The 24,423-nt window shown below is 41.2% G+C and overlaps 1 protein-coding gene across 2 annotated transcripts in view; it reads left to right on the top strand.

The window, feature by feature from the left end:
- Positions 1-24,423, top strand: part of shank3a (SH3 and multiple ankyrin repeat domains 3a) — a 284,296-nt gene that overhangs the window by 60,063 nt on the left and 199,810 nt on the right. For both annotated transcript variants that reach the window (XM_078167969.1, XM_078167968.1), the window contains exon 2: positions 23,509-23,965. In XM_078167969.1, coding sequence (XP_078024095.1) covers positions 23,651-23,965 — 315 coding nt within the window. In that variant the 5' untranslated portion in view covers positions 23,509-23,650. The remainder of the gene's footprint in view (positions 1-23,508; positions 23,966-24,423) is intronic.

Raw genomic sequence — 24,423 nt, 5'->3', positions numbered from 1 at the left:
GCCCAAAGGTTAATAGAGCACAGGCTCTTGTACTATTCAATGGAAGCATGAAAACATTGAAAACATTTCAGTCTACAGAGGACACTGAACAAAAACACAGTGTGAAAATCTATTTGTCTGGTAACACTTCCTGTCGAAAGCATCTGGCCAACAGATATCAAAGCCAAAGTAAAGCCTGGGATTAGAATCAGTGACAGCTAATATCCTGCTGGATATTTCATGGTTGTATACTCTTGCATATTAAGTAGGGGTGCTCCAATCAGGCTTTTAAAGGCTGATGCCAGTACCTTTTTTTACTGTTATTATTCAGCTGAACAGGGTGCACGGAAATATTTAGATATCTCTGTTTCATGGTATCCGCTGAAATGCATAATGGCAGCAAGCAGGCATATCAAACAGTATTTATACTGGCAAGTCATTGACACACAAAGCTACACAATTAAAGAGAGATTGAAGCCCTATCCATGAACAAACTCAGGATGCACTGAAGGGCTGTCACTTTCAAATGATGTCTTGATACCATCTGTGCACCATTGTTTTGCCTTCTCCTTTAACGATGCCTTAAAATCTTGAGCACATAAATGCCTCATCTTGTTTGCATAACTGAGAAGAGAGACACATTAAATACTATTACATTTTTTTTCATACACCAATCAACACAGCATTGCACAGTGTAATTCACTTCCTTCCAGTTTTTGTGATTCAATATTTTACCTCCTCTTGATTTCACTGGCATCTATTTGTATGCAAATTAATTGTGTTACATCAGGCAACTGATGGAAGCACTAGAAACTGCAGGGTTTCAGGCATGTTAGGTTATGAATGTGAAGTTGATCATATTCATCACTTCAGTTGTGAGTCTTGTAGGAAGGCATTCAACACCGGTAAATCTGGAGTTAGAATCAGTTCGGGGAGATGTCACACACAAAAGAGCAACATTTTAGGCATGACTGCGCAGCACTTACATCAAGACCTAAATGCTGCCCGTGCATCAGGCAGCACAGTTGAAGTCAGACGTGGATCAATCAACATGAGACTGGTGGATTGTTGTGTTCAGCAGTTGCTTCGGTATGAAATTCCTGTGGTAAAACGACACTTGTTAGCATGTTGACCTGAGCAACCCCTGAGCAACTAAAAGCCCTCTCAAATTTGTTTTCTACAAAATATCCCTTGTAATCGCAGACTACAAACCTGCAAATAATTACTGTATAATTCACGTATGTTATAAATTAAGTTAATGAAATCTGCTTCAATCATTCTGGATGTGAGGTTAAGGCATTTTGCAGCAAAAAGCCTTATCTGTGTAGAAACTGCCCTTTAGTAATGTGTAGCTGTTATGATCTACCCTTTTCCCTTCTATTTCCATTACTCACAGGGATGGGGATGGTTGGAGCTAAAACACTGTGTTTCCTCCCAACCTTTATCTGTTTTTGTATCGGTGAAGATGACAGAGGGAAGCAGTGAAAAAGGGGGCTGCTGCAAAGACTGAATAATGCATCTGCAGAGACTCACTTAAACTACTTGAGAATCCCACAGAAAAGACCTCTCGCTAATGAGAGTGTTGTTTGTTTACATGCGTTTTCTCATGGACATGGCTGCATCCATACATTTTAAACTGAGATTTACCTTGTGAAAGTTGGCATGCCTGAGTTGTTTTTCACAACAGTGTTTTTCACATCCACACATTTGCACCTGGCAAGCGCCCAGCACAACAAGGATTGTCTCTTACCCATCAAGCCCCAGGAATGCTTTCCGCACAGATGGTTGCATGGACATGAGGTGACAGGAAATTGTGACAAGAAAACGCTTGGATCTTTTATTCTCCATGTGGTTTCTCCTCACGGCAAACCGATATTCTTTGGAAAATGTATGATGTGCACGGACAGGCGAAAACCAGCAGCACGAGACCCCCCTCAAAGGGCAGTGTCTGATGATGTGACGTTGCTTTGTCCGTGCAAACACTTGGGATGTGTCAAGCATAAGTCAAGCATTAGGCAGCCTCACTGGAGCAGATGTTGGCTAACTGATTTTACTTAAGGGAACCTTATCATTTGTGAGTCAGCATAGGTTGTTGCGGTCCCCTATCTTGATTGGTGGGCTGATTATTTGGGTATTATAACCAGTTGCACCAAGTTGGATTCAATTTGTTACCATCTGTGCCAGTTGGTGTTGAGTTGGGAGATGAAATGATAGTTCCCAGTGTCAAATAATTCTAATTATTTACCGCCTAATCAAGTTGCTGCATGTCATTAATCATGAAGATGATTTAAAGATTATTTAATTTTTATGGCAGGAATTGGGACCGTTGACATCACGTGTGTGAACGGTAAAAATGATTAAAAAAGCTTTTTGAAAACATCAGGTAAACAGTAAAATGATGTAGGTTGCGTGTAGATTGTATATAATAATAGACGTAGCTACTGTGATGTCACCCATTGGTTTGTGACATGCACACACATAAATGTGCATCGTGCCTTCAGCCGGCTTAAGAAAACACTTTTTATAAGCAAAGTCTTTTAGGAGTTCTGATGATTACATGACTGAAAAAATAAAGTTATTGATAAACTTTGGCCAAATTATTACATGATTAGTCACTCCTAATAATAATTGTTTGTGTACAGAAGTAGCAGATCACATGACCTGGTTAAGTTGTCTGAGACTGGGAATGTGTCCACAAATACTCATATACTGATTATCTTGTAAAACAATTTTATTCTGTTAGCAAAATATTTTGTAACACAAACATAGAACTCCTGTTTTTGAAGCATTTAAATAAATGATTTTATGAAATAAGTGTATTATAAGTAATCCCCCTTTCACACACTTTTCCAAGACAGCCTGTCCTTTTTAAAATAAATTATTTTGATTATTTTGCCCTCTAGTTTTAATTATTTGCATTCATCAGTAGGCTATTTGTGGCAGTCATGTTCTCATGTATTGTAAAGCTAAAATGTTTTGCAAATGTCTGAATGTTTGTATTCGATAAAATGGGAAAAAAGCTGATTAAAAAACTGCTTTATTTTCTTATATTTCATCTGTGTAGATGTAGTCTCAGTACAGCGTCTTTACCATTGCACTGTGCCAATAAGTGTGGCACCACCATATTGACGTAATGCTGAAGTTGCAGTTACAGATGACAGAAATCTGCCAAGTGCAACAACCGTATTACTTTAAATCTCTAAGTGCAGCACTTGTTAGAAAATAGTGTTTTACGTGATGATACTCGCCAGAGTTTTGTGGAGAGCTGGAGGTGGGACAAAAGTTGATGGAGGAGGCTGCCTCCTAATTCTCTATGCAGGAAATACCTTGTATAGAGACTAAACCTTTTTTTGTTCCAGGCTGATAACATGTTTTTTTCTGCTGCTAACATGGGTGTCTATGTGGATTGACTCACTTTTGGAGCCAGCCTCAAGTGGCCATTTGAGGAACTGCAGTTTTTGGATTGATTGCATAGGCAGTTTCAGTTCATCCAGGTTTTGGTGCAGAGCCACAGCACACTTAAAATTCACCTTATACTATCTACATCATTCCATCAACCATCTCATTCAAATGTAGCATTATTCCTCTGTTTCATTTCCTTTTTCATTCATTTGTTGTATAAATTAGTAACACAAACTATTTTTCTGTGAAAATGATCTGTGTCTTTGTTTGATCCAATCCCAAAGATTTTGTGTTCTTCTGGGATTGGGGTGTTGCCTAGCGACACATTAATCATAGTGTGTTGTCCTTTGTATTTACTCAGCCATTCAATATGTGCTCCTTTCTAACTTCCAAGGCTAAACAAACTGTGGATGTTGGAGGAAATGGTCATTATGTGCGGGCTATCTAGTATTTGTAGATTTTAATAATCCGAATGTCTTTCCCTGCTTAAGTGTTTCTACACACGCACACACACACACACACACACACACACACAAGAACACAAACCACTTTCATATTTTTTGAGTGATGTTTCTTTGCATGTCGCCCCAGATCAGAGCTCCAGTCTGATATGTCAAACTGACACTGGACTGGATTGTGACCCAGATACAGTATGTTTCTCTCACAGCTGACAGATGCTGATCAATAGTCATAAAAGCTCAGGAATAGAAGGCTTAGTAATGGTTTATATCCCCAGTGAAAGGGATCAAATGGCTTGATCTTTATGTGCTAATGAATAGTGGCTTATATTCAGTCTGTTTCTCATTCTTTCTCTCCCTACATGAGCTAATAAATTAGGAGAAACACTTTCCCTTTTCTGCCCCTTCTTAGTGTTAATTTCCCGTTATATAATCCCATTTAATTTCTTTTATCAATTTTGCATGGATAAGGGTGCACACAAGCACACACAAAGATAGAATGCTGTGGGGTTTAAGGACAGCAATGGAGTAAACAGTGTGAAATATTTATTACTGTATGGAGGGAGGATGCCAGGCCATAGTTCCACATTGTAGTTGGAGGCGAATATTATTAGTTGCAAAAGACACATCCACATTAACCCCCCTCCATTATTATTTCATCAAGACTCCTGATGCTTAAGCAGTCACGGGTCAACAGTGTCTCACATGTCACAGATACAGTTACAGAGTTATTCAGCTAGTTATGTAATCGCAGGCCATAATTAGATCTATTACAAAATGTATATATTACTTCAGTCAGAATATTTAATTCTTTTAAGGCTCGGGAGATAGCAGAGTTTCTATGATGACATGACTTTTTAAATGCACATATATGTATATAATTTTATATCACACTCCATATCCCTGTTGTTGAATCAGCAGCTTCGTTCTTTGACATCGTATACAGTACAGGCCAAAAGTTTGGACACACCTTCTCATTCAATGCGTTTTCTTTATTTTCATGACTATTTACATTGTAGATTCTCACTGAAGGCATCAAAACTATGAATGAACACATGTGGAGTTATGTACTTAACAAAAAAAGGTGAAATAACTGAAAACATGTTTTATATTCTAGTTTCTTCAAAATAGCCACCCTTTGCTCTGATTACTGCTTTGCACACTCTTGGCATTCTCTCCATGAGCTTCAAGAGGTAGTCACCTGAAATGGTTTCCACTTCACAGGTGTGCCTTATCAGGGTTAATTAGTGGAATTTCTTGCTTTATCAATGGGGTTGGGACCATCAGTTGTGTTGTGCAGAAGTCAGGTTAATACACAGCCGACAGCCCTATTGGACAACTGTTAAAATTCATATTATGGCAAGAACCAATCAGCTAACTAAAGAAAAACGAGTGGCCATCATTACTTTAAGAAATGAAGGTCAGTCAGTCCGGAAAATTGCAAAAACTTTAAATGTGTCCCCAAATGGAGTCGCAAAAACCATCAAGCGCTACAACGAAACTGGCACACATGAGGACCGACCCAGGAAAGGAAGACCAAGAGTCACCTCTGCTTCTGAGGATAAGTTCATCCGAGTCACCAGCCTCAGAAATCGCAAGTTAACAGCAGCTCAGATCAGAGACCAGATGAATGCCACACAGAGTTCTAGCAGCAGACCCATCTCTAGAACAACTGTTAAGAGGAGACTGCGCCAATCAGGCCTTCATGGTCAAATAGCTGCTAGGAAACCACTGCTAAGGAGAGGCAACAAGCAGAAGAGATTTGTTTGGGCCAAGAAACACAAGGAATGGACATTAGACCAGTGGAAATCTGTGCTTTGGTCTGATGAGTCCAAATTTGAGATCTTTGGTTCCAACCGCCGTGTCTTTGTGAGACGCAGAAAAGGTGAACGGATGGATTCCACATGCCTGGTTCCCACTGTGAAGCATGGAGGAGGAGGTGTGATGGTGTGGGGGTGTTTTGCTGGTGACACTGTTGGGGATTTATTCAAAATTGAAGGCACACTGAACCAGCATGGCTACCACAGCATCCTGCAGCGACATGCCATCCCATCCGGTTTGCGTTTAGTTGGACGATCATTTATTTTTCAACAGGACAATGACCCCAAACACACCTCCAGGCTGTGTAAGGGCTATTTGACCAAGAAGGAGAGTGATGGAGTGCTGCGGCAGATGACCTGGCCTCCACAGTCACCGGACCTGAACCCAATCGAGATGGTTTGGGGTGAGCTGGACCGCAGAGTGAAGGCAAAGGGGCCAACAAGTGCTAAACACCTCTGGGAACTCCTTCAAGACTGTTGGAAAACCATTTCAGGTGACTACCTCTTGAAGCTCATGGAGAGAATGCCAAGAGTGTGCAAAGCAGTAATCAGAGCAAAGGGTGGCTATTTTGAAGAAACTAGAATATAAAACATGTTTTCAGTTATTTCACCTTTTTTTGTTAAGTACATAACTCCACATGTGTTCATTCATAGTTTTGATGCCTTCAGTGAGAATCTACAATGTAAATAGTCATGAAAATAAAGAAAACGCATTGAATGAGAAGGTGTGTCCAAACTTTTGGCCTGTACTGTATATGAAAGTGAGCTTCACAGTTGTTTTAAATTTAATGGTACTGAACTTAAAGAGCTGAACAGTTTGTACGCAGATGGTAGCTACCACTGTATCACAAATCATGAGCTACTAGTAGGCATGTACCTTTGGCAGTATTGTATCTTCCCTGACCTTTTCTTCTTGTTGCTTGTATACATATGCATCCCCATTTAACACGTGACACATATGTATGGGGTGTGGTTGTGAAGGGTGTGTATGATCATTAGGGCTGGGCATGGTTTAGAAGATAAGGATACCAGTACCTTTAAGTGATACCGATTCTAATCGAGTACTGTACTTCATTATGGTTAATTATGTTTTTTCTACTACAGGCGTATAGTATAGCCATACTTTTAAAGGTTTTGATGGCATCTTGGCATGCTGAGCTGACAGCCTTGCCAAATACACTGCTTGACTTCACTACACCACAGACTGTATTACAATGGTGGGCCAAACATGCATCATATTAGTTTAAAGAACACTTGCAGTGATTGGCTGCAAGCAAATCATACAAATAGTCTGTCTTTTCTCAATCTGGGTACAGAAAGATCTACAGAAAGGATCAAACACAGGACTAGAAACTTCTCTAAGCTGACCGGAGAAGTTTCAGCACTACTTAGTACTGGTTACTTTGGTTGATACCTGAAAGGTGTCAAGTATCAATACCCAGCCCTAATGTTTAAATTTTTTTTTCATGGCAACTCTTTATCTGTGACCAGTGGAAGGCACTTTGATAGATTGATAGTTTACATACTCCATAGATGAGATATTTCTTTGCTGACGTAAATCACTCCTCTGTTTTGGTTGTGACTTATTGCCTCTGTGTGCATGTCTGGATGCAAGCCTGTTGTAATCTTAATGTTCTTGATCAGATGGGGATGGTCCTCAAAACCGATTGAAAGTCGTACTTGTTGCATCGCAGAATGAAAACTATGCTGCTGCTGCCTGATTCCTTTTATAGTAACATGCACCTGACTCAAGACCACCTATCAGCTAATGTAAGTAAACAAATAGTCCAGTCTGAGTGTCTCTGCTAACTTCAGTCTAATACTGAAACAAGAAACAAGAAAAAGGTCAGTGCTGGGGTCTGTTTATGAGGGTACCATTTCAAGAAGCTGACAGTAAGGACTACAGTATGCGATGGAAGGAAATATTCACAATATTCATTTTTAAGAACATGACAAAACAACGTGAATTGAGGCTAAGTAATTCCGGTCTCAATGAAAAAGGGACACATTCTTTGCATACAGACGGAGGGAGACAAGACTATCAGTCAACACTGCTCCTGCACTGCCGGGTATATGTCCCCTTTTCCCCTTTTGAGGATCAGTAAAGTACTCTATGTATTTATTACTGGCTACAGACCATGGCACTGACCCAGTTTCTCCTACTGTAGAAAGTTAGTTAAAGCTTTGAGACGGATGGAACATAGCTGTGCAGAGATAATATAAACAAAGGAACTTTTAGCCTTGATTTTTTTTCTGGCCAGAACTACTCCATGACTTCTTAAAAGTATGTCAGCAACCAACTTATCTGTCCTTTTCCAATTTCTTTAATATTATGAAGAGGTAAAAATCAATGTCTGAAGCTGGGCCAGCTGACTCCGGACCTCGCCCTCAACACCTATGTTTGAACTTGTCCTTTTCCCAAAAATGTGTCTTGGAATCAAGAAAGCAGTACTCAGAAAGTCACTGGAGACACTTAGAATCAGGTGCAAACGAGTTTAATGTGTTCACAAGCAACAACACATACAACTCATGAGTCAGGCTCCGGAACCAGACTGAAGACTCACTCTCTGTGCTCTGCCTTTTATACAGGTGGAGATTCCAGTGAACCTCCACCTCTTTTTTCTTTGTCCTTCCCACTTTGACCAGAACCTAATGGTGTATTACCCAGGCATGTTGGAACATCATTCCTTATCCCTCCATACATACTGGTGTCCAGGTTGGCCCGGCCATGACGTCTTACATAATGGTGTACTGCGTAACAGTGAAACAGGTGCATCTAACTCCTCCTTCCAATATGTTCGGGCCTAATCCTACTCTAATTTAAAAAAACAAACATTTAATCACAGTGACACTAAATACATAAATACATGACTAAATGTATGAATGAGTACATTGATTCAAGCATATATTCCATACCTAATTAGAATATGTGGATGAGTACCTGCTGATTAATACTTAATCACATTTTGTAGTTAAGGCTCATTTTACACAACAGTTACCAAAGAAATAAGGAGGAAGCAAACCTGGCTTATGTTGCTTATCTGACAGGCAACTCCTTTTGATGTAGCTATTAGTGCTGCACGATTAATCTAATTGCAATCGCGATGTCAGGCTGTGCGATTACATAACTGCATAAAAGGCTGCGATTTGCGATTTAATGTAGGCTAAATAAATGTTAACATGTGTGCCTGTGAACGTGACTGCCTCTCCTGTAGTGTGTGGAGTTGGTTGACATCACGCCCACAAGCTATCCTGGTGCGTGCAGCCGGCGTGCAGCAGTGACCGACACAGACGCTGAAGAGCATGAGCTCAACCAGAACAGGCTGAGTTGGTGGCAAAAAAAACGTCTGTTACATGGCGATACTTTGGATTCAGGTACGGCGACGTTGAACAGAAAGACGTGCTGTGTAAGTGTAAAAGTTAAAGTCGCCACGTCCCGCGGCAACACGACCAATCTATATCAGCACTTGAGACGGGACGTGGTGACTTTAACTTTTACACTTTTACACAGCGCGTCTTTCTGTCTAACGTCGCTGTACCTGAAAGACGCGCTGTGTAAAAGTTTAAAAGTTAAAGTCGCCACATCCCGCGGCAACACCACCAATCTATAACAACACTTGAGACAGCACAGCACAGGGAAAAGTAGGAAGAGCATGCGAGAGAAAGCCAAGCCGTGTAACGTTAAAGACAAAGGGACAACTGAAAGCCGCCAGAGCCTCATAAAATAACATCCAAGTGCAGTTAAGCAAACATTTGTAAGTGTCACAGGGAAATCATGGACTATATAACAAATGAAAAATTGAGCAATTTTGCTCGGGTTTGGCCCACTTGACATGCTGCTGTGTTGTGCTATGGCGTGCTGGAATTTGTCATTTATGTGACAACGCCTGAACGCAACACAGGCTCGCTCCGCTGTGTGTACAGTTCCGTGCTGGCTGCTGTGTGAGCAGCGTGTTTGACTGTGCTCAGTCTGTTGATGGTCATTGACACACTGTCTGTCCATAACAATAACTATGTCAGGTCAGTGCCCCCCTAAAATAATGTAGGGGAAACACTGAATCAAGCAAAAAGACTCATGATACCATTTATTTATTATATTTTATTGTAATTATATTGTAATTGCAATCGCAAATCGCGATATTGTCCACTATAATCGCAATCGCACATTTTTATCAAATCGTGCAGCACTAGTAGCTATATGTTAGCTAGTGAGTTAGCTAGCATTTAGCTAATTTAAGATGTGATTATATACACATCTGTGTAGCTCGTTTTCTTTCCAACATGGACAAGCCTAGCACATAGCAGAGTTTCCCCTATACCTGCTGCGCTGTGTTGCTGCCAAATGATTAAAGGGATAGTTCGACATTTTTGGCAAATTCGCCTATTGCCGTAATCCCTATAGTCATATGAGTAGGTACATTACCTTTAATTGTCAGTGCGTGCTGTTCTGAGATCGGTGGGGCAGAGCTGCCCGCTGAAATGGAGGTGAACGGTACAGGTCCCTCTCTCCCTCAAAACTAATCAAATACACCATCAAATGACTCTAAAACGCTCTTGTGGACAACTTGTAGCTTACACATTCACCACACTATGAAATAATAATGTAATATTACGAGACAGAGTTGTTTTGAAGCCAAATGCAGAGCCGGAACTACATTCCAGACATACAGTACTTGCTGGGCGGAGTGATTTCAAACAGCGTATGTTTAGTGCAGTTACTCCCGTCATCAAAACAACAAGTTTGTTGAGAAGAAGCCAGAAGTTAGTTACAGGTTTTGGAAGAAGAGAGAACAAGAAGAGAGGCTGAGGCTGCCGAGCAACCAGGGGCTGAGGGGAGACCCAGAGCCGGTGGTGTAAATGTGGGGCTTAATGGCCACTTTATTAGGTACACCTGTGCAAGATAAATCTAGAGTATGCCTCAAAATAATCACCGGAAGACGGGGAGAACATGCTAACTCCACACTCCTAAATCACCACAACTCCTGAAGGAACAACAACATAAAATGTTCCCTAGCAGTCTGTTTATTCCCAACAATGAGAAGTAATGCCAGTCACTTCACTATTTGCTCTGGGCAAGCACTTATCCATAACATAACCACAACAACATTTGCATTTTAGCCTTATTTACCATGCTTGGGTTGTAGGCTAATGTTACTCAACATGGAGGTAACATTACAGCAGAGAGATTGCTGAGCAAAATACATAACGATCACTTACCACTAGGGTTGGGTACCGAAACTTGGTAGTTTTTGTACTTGGTACCGATTCACGTCGGTACTACCGAGTACCGAGCCAAATTTCGGTACCTGAGGTGGAGGCGGAGCGAGAGCGCATGACTCGCACCTCAGACTCAGCAACAACGGCGACAAAAACAATGTGCAGACAAAAGTTAATGTGCAGCACTTTTCCTAAATGTTCTCAATAAAATGCTGAAACTGAGAAGTTTAGACTATGGGCCTGAACGACATAGTGCGTCCAAATTCACACCCGCTTCTCTGTGGATTTTCTCTGCGACTGTGCGTCATAGTGAGAAGCCACGCATATCAGCGGAAACAGCAGAATTGTAGCTTTCCAACAAGGCCAAGCACTTGTCGGTAATCCAATGTTTTCACAGCGAAAAATTACAATAAAATGATGTATAACAGAGCTTTCATACAGCTTTGCACACACATTACTCTTGGATGAATTACTCGGGAACGCAGGCTCGCACAGAAATGCCACGCATATCACATGAAAGCGCAGGACCACACACATCATTGTGCTGTCATCCCATCACGCTATAAATACAGATCAATTGTCTACAAAATAAAAACCTGACGAATTTCTTTACAATCTATGATACAGATCTTGTTACCAGTCACTTCATATAGTGAGGAATATCGTATCTTACCACGTCTTAGGCTTGCGTGTGTTTCTCCCTGTCTATCCACATTTGTAGTCCGGCTTTCAAGATGCAAATATCTCCATATTGTCCAGTTGACACTCCATCAAACTTTGTATGACAAGACCAGCCACTTCACCTTTGCGCACCCAGACAACTGCAGCCTAATGCATGCTGACAGGGCCGTAGTCACCATATACATTGAGGGGGACACATGCCCCCCACCAATGCCCAAAATGTCTCCCCAATATATAACTGAAACTGAAAACAAATATTATCTTGGAGGACATCATTGCATAGTTGACTATTTTTCTATGATCTTAGATGTAAATATTGCATGTTTCTTTCAGATAAAACACATTTTTGACTTGTGAATGAGTCAATGGAATTTCTTCCAATAATGAAAAAATACTGGCAATCATGTCCGCTTGGCACAAACCACATGTTTTGGACAGCTGTGAAGTGAAGAATGTCCCACCATCATGGTTCTTATATTGTCAGATTCCAGAGAGTCTCCCCTCTTCATATATGGCAGAATATGTCTTTTTCCAACTTGCTATGCTGAGATACATGTAAAAATGTAAGAATTTAGGCACACAGATTTGTTTTTTTCATTGATATAAAAATTAATATAAAATACAGGCACATAGAAGGACATGTAATGATGGCAAATCTGGTTAGCCCTGATTGTCCTGAAAAAAAGCTATAGCATGTGTATGTAGCCTTTATAATGACTGTGATATGAGCTTAAAAGTAAAGGCAGTAAAAATACCCCAAAAAGGCCTAGGGCCCATAGGGTTAAACAGTACCGAAATAAGGTACCGTTTGGTACCGGTACCGAATTCCAGATACCGGTACCGGTACCGTTTTGGTTCAATTATGAACGGTACCCAACCCTACTTACCACGTCTGCTCGTTTTGTGATGCCGACAGATGGTATGACAGTATCTTTCAAGAAAAGCGTTTGAACCATTCCTGAGCTTCTGCGCTCCATCCTTTCACTGTAGTCCTCCGGTAAAAAAATGGCAGGAGCAAACAAACATTTTCCGGACCATTTCCACAGGCGTGTTGGGGTCGATGTCCAGCACAAATAGCCATTGTGTCATCCTGTCCGTATTACTGGTTGGAACTACGTGAAACTTCACTTTACTCCATGTCTTCGGCTTGTTACTGCAACCTTTTACAATGCATGTGTAAACCATGATTTACAAAAACTTTCCTCAAACCTTCTGGTGCGTCCAGCTGACAATACCGCAGATGGCTACAAGCTATAACAACGGCACTGTCTCAAGTACGCACTGTGTCACTCCGCCCAGTGGTTTACTCAAGAAAGTAGTTCCGAGTATTTGCTTCATGTGTTGTAATGTTACTTAATTATACATTATTATTTCATAGCGTGGAGAATGCGCAAGCCATGTGTTGTCCATTAGAGCGTTTTGGAGTCATTTGATGGTGTATTTGATTAGTTTTGAGGGAGAGAGGGACCTGTACCGTTCACCTCCATTTCAGCGGGCAGCTCTGCCCCACCGATCTCAGAACAGCACGCACTGACAATTAAAGGTAATGTACCTACTCATATGGCTATAGGGATTACGGCAATAGGCGAATTTGCCAAAATGTTGAACTATTCCTTTAATACTGCTGTTAGATTAACTTGCTATCTCTACATTAAGCAGCCAGAGTCAAGGATGAACAAGGATTTTAATTTTTTTACTCCTGGATAAGGGTGCTCTGATCGATTGGCCACCAAGTGTTATTGTAATCAGAGGAGCCAATCAGATGATGGAATAAACACGATACAATTTCTCTACACAACGCCACAATAGCTTCACTGGTCTGGTAGCTCTGACAAACTGTAGCTCCCACTGAACATTCATTGTTACATTCATGGTTTACTGCCAACCTGATGTCCAGCTCACCTGACTGTCCCAAGTGCAGACGTCTCTCTCCTCGCTCATCACACACACACACACACACACACACTGCACTGAACGCTTCTGTATAGAGGCTGTGATACACTCTGCTGTTTTCTGACAGTGTTTACACTTAGCTTTGTTTGGTCCTGTATTAGGCACATGACATGGCATCTTGATGTATACCAGCTCATTGTCATTTACATTTCTCCACAATTTGAGTCTCTGCGACTGAAAAGGCAGGTAGGGGAGGCTGGGGTGCAATTGTAACAAATTTTTGGTTTTGATGCCATTGCTCAAAAACCTCTATTGGACTATTTGGATAAATTTTTTATCAAGGTAGCTTGTATCTGTGTTCAACTTGTTAACAGTCAGTTGTTTTTACTAGCAATGTCACAGTCACAATATTGACTGAAACACTAGATATTGAGTGTTACATCTGCAGCACAAAATAAATCATGCATTTCAGCATCACTGCTAAAAAGAATCCTTGGGGAAATACTGCATAGCATATCTAAATATAACATATATATATAGCTCAAATGCTATTGGCACACAGTGCGAAAAGGGGCAGGACTTAGGAAGGGCTAATTGGAACACTTGGGAATGCGAACAGGTTGAAATTGCATTAGGTGTTCTGGCAGTATTATAAGCTAAAAGGCACAAACTCTGATTCCCCAGTGTAGCATATTTGATAGTATTAAGCTGGGCTTTGCACAGTGACATTCTTGACCTCCTCAGCATCCCCAGCCTGCCTTTAAAGAGCTCTTGTGGTGTGTGGAGAGATAATGCAGAGCATGGTATGAAACAGGTCTTAATTGGCTGGCAGGCTTTATGAAAGTTCTCTCAGGGGAGCCCCATTGATTATTTATAGGCAGGATGCATCAAAGAGCCAACTGCCACTCCAGCAGCAACCCTGGAAATACAGAGATCAACAGATACTGTAAATTTACAACTTTCTGTGGTCATAGAGAGAGAATTTAAACAGACAGGCTATCCGAGAGGAGTAATTGTGTGAGAACAAGAGGAAGCAATAACAGCAAAGATAGGAGGAGAAAAATCTGTGAGAATGCTGTGTGGAAATGGATTCTGGTAGGCACAATTTTGTGCCTCAGGACTGTTTTATCTGTTTTCTATTGCATCCCTACATATATACTTTAGCCATTCACCATACACAACTTTTTTTTAGAAATCTGCATTCCTCGACAGATACAGACGGATCAAGAATGTCCAGGGCAACAGTTTTAATCCTCAGAGTCACCTGTTTTTTCTGCTTTGTTTATTGCATACCTTTTGATTTTGCATATTAATAGAACGGTATGCATGTGTCTGTGTTGTTTGCAAAAGATTGTGGTACCACAAACCAGTATTAAAAATGTCACATCAGCTCCAGTGATGCATTGCCCAGACGCAGTACAAAATCTCTTCTGACAGAGCGTAGAAATAGCCATGTCCTCAGATGTACTCTTTGCAGTATAGGCAAAAAAAATAGAGATGCAATAGGTTTTCCATAACATTAAAATGTTTCTCTCTGTCAGTTTGTCACATTTCCAGGCCTGTCTGCAGGGGTGACGGATTGAAAAGCCATAGTGAAGGAGCTTGCCAAGCAGGATTTCCACCCTGCCAACCAAATCAAAACAAATATTGATATTATAACTCGTAAAAGGCATATCATTATGATTACCCTGCTGTGAGCCTAGGACTATCACTGTAGCTTTCATGTATGTCAGCTGTGTGAGTGTGTGTTTGTGTGTGTGTGAGAAAAAGGAGGGGCACATCTGCTTGCTGTGTCAGCCCATGCGAACTGGATGGAGGCAGTGGCTTTGGGATGTGGTGCAGCTACTGTAGAGTATTGATTCCAAAAGCTTTTAGCGCATGGCTAATTTTTCCATATGGGGCCTCTGCATGTGGCCCGGGGCTCTGAATGGGTCAGACAGTGTTTTGTTTACACTGAGTGGCTAATCCGTGTGAGCTGGCTGCGTATATGAGTGTGTCAGAGAGAGAGAGGAAGATTGTGTGTGTGTGTGTGTGTGTGTGTGTGTGTGTGTGTGTGTGTGTTGACACTTTGATATTGAAGAAGGCTACTGTAGTGAAGCATCTCTCTAACACACACACACACACACACACACACCAATATATGCAGCTCCAAATGCTCTAGATACTGAACCTTAATGTGGGCCCAGGGTATAAAAATAATTGCCATTTTAATTTCAGTCATAATGTCTGTGAACATATTTTCCCAAATCACTTAGCCATATATCCTGCAGTATCTCCCTCGATCAATACCTTTTGCCACCAGTGTTCAGTAATATGCTTCAAGACCCTGAAATTATTGACTTTGAGAGATGCTGTATACAGTACAGTACTTCACCAAAGATCCCTCTTGGAGTAGAAGTTGATCTCTTTCTGCCAGCCTCAACAAAGCCTATCCAGGCTGTCAATCAAATGTTTGGCGGTTACAGTAGATGGCAAGTATTGCTTCTAAGTAATGCCCTCTATCATAATGTCTTGCTTTTTGGTTATCAAAACGTTTCTACATATGATTTAGGAACAGAAATATCTTTTATATGTTGTGCGCAGTGCTCATCCTAGTCTTCTTTGGGAGATGATTATCCTGTTAAACATAAAGCTGCCTTGCATCTTGTTAGTCAACTTCAGCCTGCCCACTTGACTGGTAGAGGAGGGCTGAAGTATCCAACACAACACTCTTGGAGTTGATAGCATAGCTAGATGATGCAAAAGGCATTTCACCATTTAGGTAACAATGCACATCTGCCATCATATAAGAGCAGCTGCTTCTCTTTTGACAACCTTGCTTCTAATGCCAGCACTTCCTACTTACTTACTTACTTACTTACTTACTTACTTACTTACTTCCAAGAAAGTCATCCAAGTCAACTCAGGTGTACCCTAAACAGTCCTATCTCTTGTCCTCAGAGAGCACTTAATTATTGTGAAAGGGAACCCTCCTCCAAGTCCCACACTACCATGTCCGCCCTCAATGGACCCATTGGTGGCTCAGCCAAGTCCCTGACAGCACTTTGAAAAGACATGCCGCTTCACAAGCCTTCTCCTGATGGCAACACTGCTCCTGCACATCCTGCTAGGAACAAGAAGAAAAGCTAAAAATCACTACAAATTACAATTACATTCTATGAATCTCAATATCTAATTGTCACCCATCAATGTCATGTTTCTCACGCTTACTTAGGTCAAGGATGGAATGGGTGTCTGAACAAATTCTCTTCCTCAATTTATCTTTATTTAAAGTGAAAATGGATGTCTACTGTCTTCTGAGGTCAGCTCTGTTGAAAGACAAATCAGCCAATTATGTCTGGTAGCTTGAAATATCCATTCTACGATTACTGCAGAACACGATAGTAGACGGCTAAAACCCACATTCTCTCTTTTTGTTTGATGCTTCTCAGCTTTACCAATGAATTACCTTCATCTTAATTTGCTATGCGAGAGAGGGAGGTAAAAAGGGAATGGAAGATGGAATGAATGGAAATGTTTTAAGGGACAGAGAGAAAAAGTGTGCATGTGTGTGTACGTGTGTGAATAAATGTGGCCCCGGGTGACTTCAGTTTGTGAGTGGCCATGACATTTGCTTTACCAGGTGTAGAGGAGCGTGAAGCAGACTCTGATGGGGTCTGTGAACAGTTATCACATTTACTCCAGGCCATGGGCTATGTGGATGGTTTGTCAAAGCTGACTGTATGTAATGCTCTCCCTCCCTCTCTCCCACCTTCCCTCTCTGTTGTCACTCTGCCACCCTCCCTTTCTCTTCCACGTTCGCTTTCTTCACTTCTTTCTTGGCCCACTGACTGTCTCAGCCACATCCTCTCTGACCCTCTCTGCTTCATGCTACTTCAGCCAGCTGCTTACCTTTATCTTTCTCCCTCCCTCTGCCCCAGCCTCCTATTTTTCCCATGTGGATGTCTTAGAGGGGTGCATGTAGGTCTGGCTGATGGCTGGCCATGGATTTCAGATCTTTTAGTGCATGCCCTCATGTACAGCTCTATTGCAAGGACTTTTAAAGCCTAGCGGATGTTTCAGATACATGCATACATTGCACAGGATCCATGCACACGCTGCTCTGTATGGTCATGAATTATTCACTTTGTTTTCACTGGGCTGGAGCACAGGAGATGGGGGTGAGAGGGGATGGGGTGAAAGAGATCTGAGCTGAAGAGCGAGGAGGCAGTAGCTGGTAGCTGAGGCATGGGAGCTCGCCTCCTTATAATTCTAGTCCACTCTCTTAATGTTCCCAAGCAATGGGAGATAGACAGAGAATCTAGACTGCAGTGTTAACCTATAGGTACTCATAGCTTTCAAGTTTTTAAGCTCTGTTGGAAGGCGAGTCGCTAAACCTGTATGTCATCACACAATACTACACACATTATTGGAGGTGCAGGTGAAATTTCTCACAATACAATTATAGGGGAATATGACAAATGATAATATTGAATTATTATCCAGCCCTAGGAATGCCAGTGTCATTTGGCCGGATTCAAGGTCCAACTATTTCATTAAGCAGTTGAACCAGTGCCAAGTGCTCATCATTTATTCAATTTATGCCATTTTCAGTAGTATAGAATGAAATTAAACATATGTGGGTGTCTGTATATAAACACAACATTGTGAGCTACAGCGTGCATTTATTTTGATTATTGATTAATCCATTGATTGTTTTTCCTGAAACAGAGCTGAATCAAATTAAATGGTGGAAAATTAGTGACAATTTGACCCGTGACCATGACTGTGACCAGTGGCCCAAAACCTTAAACTGTTGAATTTTCTGCCCTCATCAAGCAGAGAAAGCAATAAATCCTCACATTTGAGAAGTTGGAGCCAGTGAATGTTTGGTATCAATACTTCATATTGACTGAAGCGATCGATTATCAAAACTTTTGCAGGTGTATGTTCTGCCCAAATAATCATTTGATTACCCAAGTGTTTCAGATCTAGTTGTAGAATTACACACTCATACATTCACCAGTTATGCCTCAATCTGAGATACCCTGCAACCCTGCAAACTGCACTGCTGAAAATTAAAGGTATACTGTGCAGGATTAAAGCCAACCCTGTATTCACTCTTGTTTGGTGTTTTTTTTTCTGGCTATATTTGTGTTGTCTTTGGCGTTGTGTCTCTTAGATACCTGCTACTCACAGTCTGGCACCTGGTCACTACCTTTTTATGAAGTCCCAAATCTCATCTGAGCGCCATGGGGGTACATGCCCATAAACGTCTTAAACACAGAAAGTAACAAGAAAATAACATAATACATGCAGGGGGCAGAGTCTTCGTAGATAAATACACCACAACCCACTTGTGGGTCATAAGTGATGATTGCAAGGGATTACTTTTGTATTAGTCTATAAATGGCTTTTTAGGAAAATCCTGCATAGTATGTCTTTGATCTGGAAAGAGTTTAATCAAGTTAAATAAAAAAAGTGCATATCCATCAAAATTCTTTGTTCCCTGTTTGTTCTGTTGTCATTTGTCTAACCAGATAACTGGTTCTCTCTATGTAGATCTCTTCAAGTGCTGTTGCCCACACAGTTTATCCTTGTATGATGTAAGTAGGTTGAAATCGCTCCTTGGCCCTCCCCTGCTATCTAGGGGAATCATTATTGCTATTGGCAAGCCATCTTAGTTCCCTTTGCCACATTCCTTCCTAATAATTGTGTGATCTGTTGTTATTTGTTATGCAGTACATGTTTCAGATATCAGTCATTTTGAAAAATTAAATTGTTGGCTGTCCATAATAACGAACACATAACTCAGAATTATAGATGCTTTAATATGTAGCTTAAAACCAGTAACAAAATGTGTTGTAACTTGTCGGTAGATGCCATAATCCATTGTGTCAGTTTTATAGTACACGGAGACCCATTTGGCTAGTGCTGTAAGAGCACAGAATTGCTTTATAAAATGTGAATATTGAGCCACACTACAAGGTCTGGGTAAGAGTTATCAATTTTCCTTGCCCTAAAGACCTGGCAGGCCGAAGTCGCATACAGGCAGAGTGATCTGCTAAATCCTCTAATGTATTAGGGCTACCTGCCATGCTCTTTCTCCAATGCTAATGGGATTACATACTGTATAGTGTCCAGCAGTGGCAAAGCACTACCATGCAAGCCTGTGTTGTGCAGGAATACACACAGCTCACCTTTTGCTAGTTGAGTACAACAATGAGAAGTAAATACGGGACTTTGAGTTGAATATAAGTCTGTTTTATTTTAACCATGCAATGTGGTTATTTTTGTGAGCGAAATATCTCCACGGATAATTTGTGATTACCTCAGCTGAAAGCAAACACATGCCTCCAAATTAGCACAATGGTATCTACATCTGGGACTTTCCTGTCGGTTAAGTCTTTCCACAAGGTCGTCGAGCGTGTAGGATTTGCTTTTAAACTCCGTCTCTGAGAAGCTCTCTGCAGGAATCTGAAGCTTTTCTGATATAATGAGGTGATATTTTAGCTAAAACTATCTTCACAGGAAATCTAAGACATACTGAAACTTTACACAAGGAAGAACTACTGGCAGAAATTCTACCCCCTTCCTTTCTCTCTGTCCCGCTCGTCTCTCTCTTCAACCACGTGTTTGTTAACTCATAGCATGTAGCCAGAACAGTTCTGCTTTCATTTGTGTTTCTTGATATCAGCAGCCTCCATGTCTTCTCTTGGACAACTTTTGCCATACCAAAGAGATGTCTGATGTTTGGTAGAGCGTATGTGATGATGGCATTTAATCTTGCTCTCTCCTTTAACTTGACAAACTACTAATATGTATGTAAACTGTGTAACCAACGAGGACTTTGTCTTCATAAATTAGCCGTGCAGAGGACACAGAGCTGAACAATGTCGACGTCTTATTAATGTATGTAAATATTCCTGCAGCCTTTATTTATCTCTTGTGTGTGTTTGTGTGTGCATATATACGTATCTGCATGTGTGTGTCAGCTCAAGTGTCCACACCATCTTGTGAAATGGCAGCTTCAGAGCTTTCATCACTTGTATTCTCCCTAAAGTGCTTATTTTAAATTCCAACCAATAAGAAAATGCTGTCTTGAAGCTGTCGGGTCAGCTTGAACAGCGATGGCACTGAGAACACAATGGAGCACAATGGAGCATAGCACTGACTTAAGATCGCAGTTAATAATTTACAGACCTGCCACAAATGTTTCATGGCACATTTTTTTTCTTGCACGACAAGTTCACTTATTTAAATTGTGGGCTTTGAAACTGGAAATACTCAAGCCCTTAAGTATTTGTCTTACACACCAGGTCATGTACCAATCTCCTCTGATAAGCATTTCCACTGTAATCTTGAGTTCAACTGAATATGACAGCATGAACTGAATAGGCCAGTACCTTAAAGAGATACTTTGTTCATTTTCAACCAGCTTTGTATCGTAACTGTGGGTGGTATGTGTAAATGAACTGTAGTAAACTTCCCTCCATCTTACCAGCACTCAGATAACCCTGCTCATCTCTCAGCTCAAATGCACTGGATGACATGAAATGTGTCATCCACTAGATTTTTGCTGGCTCTAGGGCTGTTGCTCTAACTACAGATTGTACGTCCGCATTTTCGTATGCCAGCCTCTCTCTCTTTCAAACACAGACCCAACTCTGATCAAACTGTAAAACTAGGCAGTTTAGATCAAATATAACCCAAGATTATAATACTGTATTGCCTATTCTCGCCTAAAATGTCTTCAGAAATGTATTTTACTGTACTGTGTGGCTGTAACAGCCCCTAGGAAGTGCCCTGGGCTTTGGAGACAGTTTTTTTTGATTATGGCCAAACAGTGGAATTTTGGATCAAGCCACATGACACCATTGGGCCCAAAAAGACTTTTTCCCCATAGATTTACATTGTGAAAGATACATTTGTAAATTAGTGAATACATTTTTAGGAGCTTTAGAACCCCCGCGAAATACTGTAACTTGTTACACCATCAAGATTTGATCTGTTAGCACACAAAGATAAATATTATTAAAAAAACTTTGGCAGGTATCAGGAAAACCATAAAAAACAAATAGTTGCAAGTTGATCCTCAACATTGGCCCAATGGCTGGGGATTATAAACAAAATATACTGTATGGATAGACTTACTTTTATGTTAAAGCTTGAGATGGAAAAATGTACGAAATATTAGGAGAAATGGATCGTGTATAAATGCCGTTGACAAAAGTGTAGGCCTGGATGTTAGTCAAAAATGTACTGTGATTTGACCCTCTAAACATCCATGACAACCTTATCTTTGTTACTTAAATAAAAAGAGTTACAAAAAAAGAGGAACTGATCCATTTTGTATGATAACATTTGGAACATCTAATGCGTCTAGAGCTGCAAGATTGAATCATTTTATTTTCATTCAAGTTAGTGGGGTGCTTAACCAAGAGGAGCTGGCTTGACTGGCGGGCCCAGTGATGTGGAAGCAGCACACCAGTTTTATAGGTGGCAGTTGAACCATTTTGGCTTCATGCGCCTCTACACATCTTTCATAGAAATGAATGCTGTATCCAGGTCTCTTTATACATCCATGGGCTGTAATATGAGAATTTGTGAACAGGAAGCGGGTGCCATATTTATTCCTGTACTGTAAAAATGGAGGCTGAACATACTGAGATCAAACAAAAAAAATAAGAGGGGCTGATAAAATACAAATCAAGATTCCGCCACTGCATTGTCTATTCCTTGCCTAAAATGTTTTCAGATATATATTTTAGCTTGCTGTTAGAGATAATTTGGTACTAGCCAGCTTCCATATTGTTTATAGCCAAGCCCACATTATGTCAGCCACCAGCAGGAGCATTTATTGATGTTGTCTGATGTGGCACAGTTCACTCTGGCACAGGTTTTCTACCTCTTGCGCAAAAGTAAATGCCACAACCCCTTTTCTCTGTGTTCTCTGGTCATATAGCACAGATTTCAAAAGTATCTGTGTCTTTATACTGCGTAGACAGCCTGGATGAAAAGACCATCTCTAGCAGTGAAATACTTATTTTAGCGTGTTTGTTGATCAGCGTAAAAACCACACATCTTTCTTCATAAAACCTGACAAACAGAGTATGAAATCGCTTTAGGATACCTGTTTTACAATGCACAGATCATAATCAAGGTCGAATCGACAATATTTGTTAAGCCTTTAATCACAGTCCCAGTCTCAGGGCTTCACAGGGCGTTTATAATGAAACAGTAAATGAAAACAGCACCCCTTATGAGAATGACCCTCAATGAGAAGAACTCCCACGAAAACCTTATCCTGTGTTATGGCAACTTGCCCTATGTGTCACTGTGTCTACCTGGGAACTATTTGATCTGCGACACCCCCCACAGATAGATAAAGTGAAGCATGAAGGCCAAATCCTGCCCAACATTGATCCGGACAAACAATCCCCCCGTGCTGTCGTGACGTCACCGCAGTGTCAGTGCACTACAGCAAGACCAACAGCATGTGACAGAAACAGTGTTATACTACGAGCACTTTAGTATAAATGTGCAGAGTTTCATCTTATGTGAAGCTGGAGAATTGAAGTTGCTTTACAACATATGAATTTGGCATTTAAATGTGTAATATCAAACTAAAGTGAAAATCTTTTTGTATGAACAGTGACATTAATTAGGTGATACTGTGGCTGTTGAACACTATTCAAACACACTTACATTTAATACTAAGGTCCAGGTATTTTTATGCAAATGTTGATTATTCATTCTGTTTTTGTTATGTATGTTTTGTTCTATTTAAAGACTCAGTCTGCCACATTTTAACTAATTGCATTAGGATTATCGTTTGTGCAAATCACAGATTATAGTTAAATAATTTTACACCATTTTATGAATGTAATTCCTTCAATCTTGCTTTATCTATGCATCTCTCCTCAGTTTTATTTGCAAGTTCCCCTCATACTTATCTTCTCTCTGTGTTTTTACCCTTCATCTCTCTGTAATCTCCTAATACCCCCTCCTCTTTGCCCATTCCCTCTCTGCCACCCTCCTTCCCTGCCTTTCTCTCCCTCCCTCTTTTTCTCTCCCAGGCGAGTGATGCACGCTGCAAACGGTGTGTGCGTGTAGTGTGAGCGAGAGCCATCGGTGTGTGTGCGCGTGTGTGTGTGTGCTTGTGTGTGTGTGTGTCTGGAGAGAGAGAGAGAGACATAGACCGAGCCCCTAACACGGAGCATGCCTCTGCGTCCGGCAGCCGGCAAACATGAGCCACCCAGCCCTCCACGGCAGGACCAGCAGCAGCAGCAGCAGCACACACACACACACTCACACACACTCACACACCCTTACACACACACAGCAAACGGCAGCCAGGGGGCCAGCACTGACAGCAGCAGCTCCCGGGAAGAGGACAGCGCTGCTCCCATTCCTGTCGGTGTTCCGGCTTTCCGTCCCGGTGCAGAGCGGAGCCACAGTGCAAGAGCACCCATGGAGGAGCCGACAGGCAACACCGTGGTCATCCGCATTGGAATTCCAGACCTACAACAGACGGTAAGAGCTTGTTGTGTAGCCACTGCTGGAGAGAGGATAAAAGAGAGGGAAGCTGCCTCTCTCCCTTCCTCTCTGAATGGGTGCTTTCTATCTCTCTTCTGTCTGCTTTTTGGATTTGCCTAATTTCTTTTAAACATCTTCAGTTTTCTCTTTTTTCCCTCTCTTTCTGAACCATTCTTTCTTTATCCCATCCATCTTTTCTCTCCTTTCCCTCTCTTTCTCTTTTTGGTATGCACAGTTAGTGGCTATGTTTGCTTGCTGGCTTCTGGGGGTTCCACTCCTCCCTGCCTATTCCACTGATGTCTCGCTAATAAATCTACCTCTTCATTAACTGGGCTTCAGCTGACTTTGACAACTGGCCACTTAGGGTGAGAGTGGGAGAGGGATGGAGGGGAGGGGGAGTGAGAGAGCAAGAGAAAAAAGGCATCAGGGATAAAGATGGATATAAGAGGCATTGT

The sequence above is a fragment of the Epinephelus lanceolatus genome, chromosome 5, assembly GCF_041903045.1.
Source record: "Epinephelus lanceolatus isolate andai-2023 chromosome 5, ASM4190304v1, whole genome shotgun sequence".
NCBI classification, from domain to species: domain Eukaryota; kingdom Metazoa; phylum Chordata; class Actinopteri; order Perciformes; family Serranidae; genus Epinephelus; species Epinephelus lanceolatus.
Note: the sequence above shows the minus strand (reverse complement) of the source record. Positions and strands in the feature narration are given on the sequence as shown.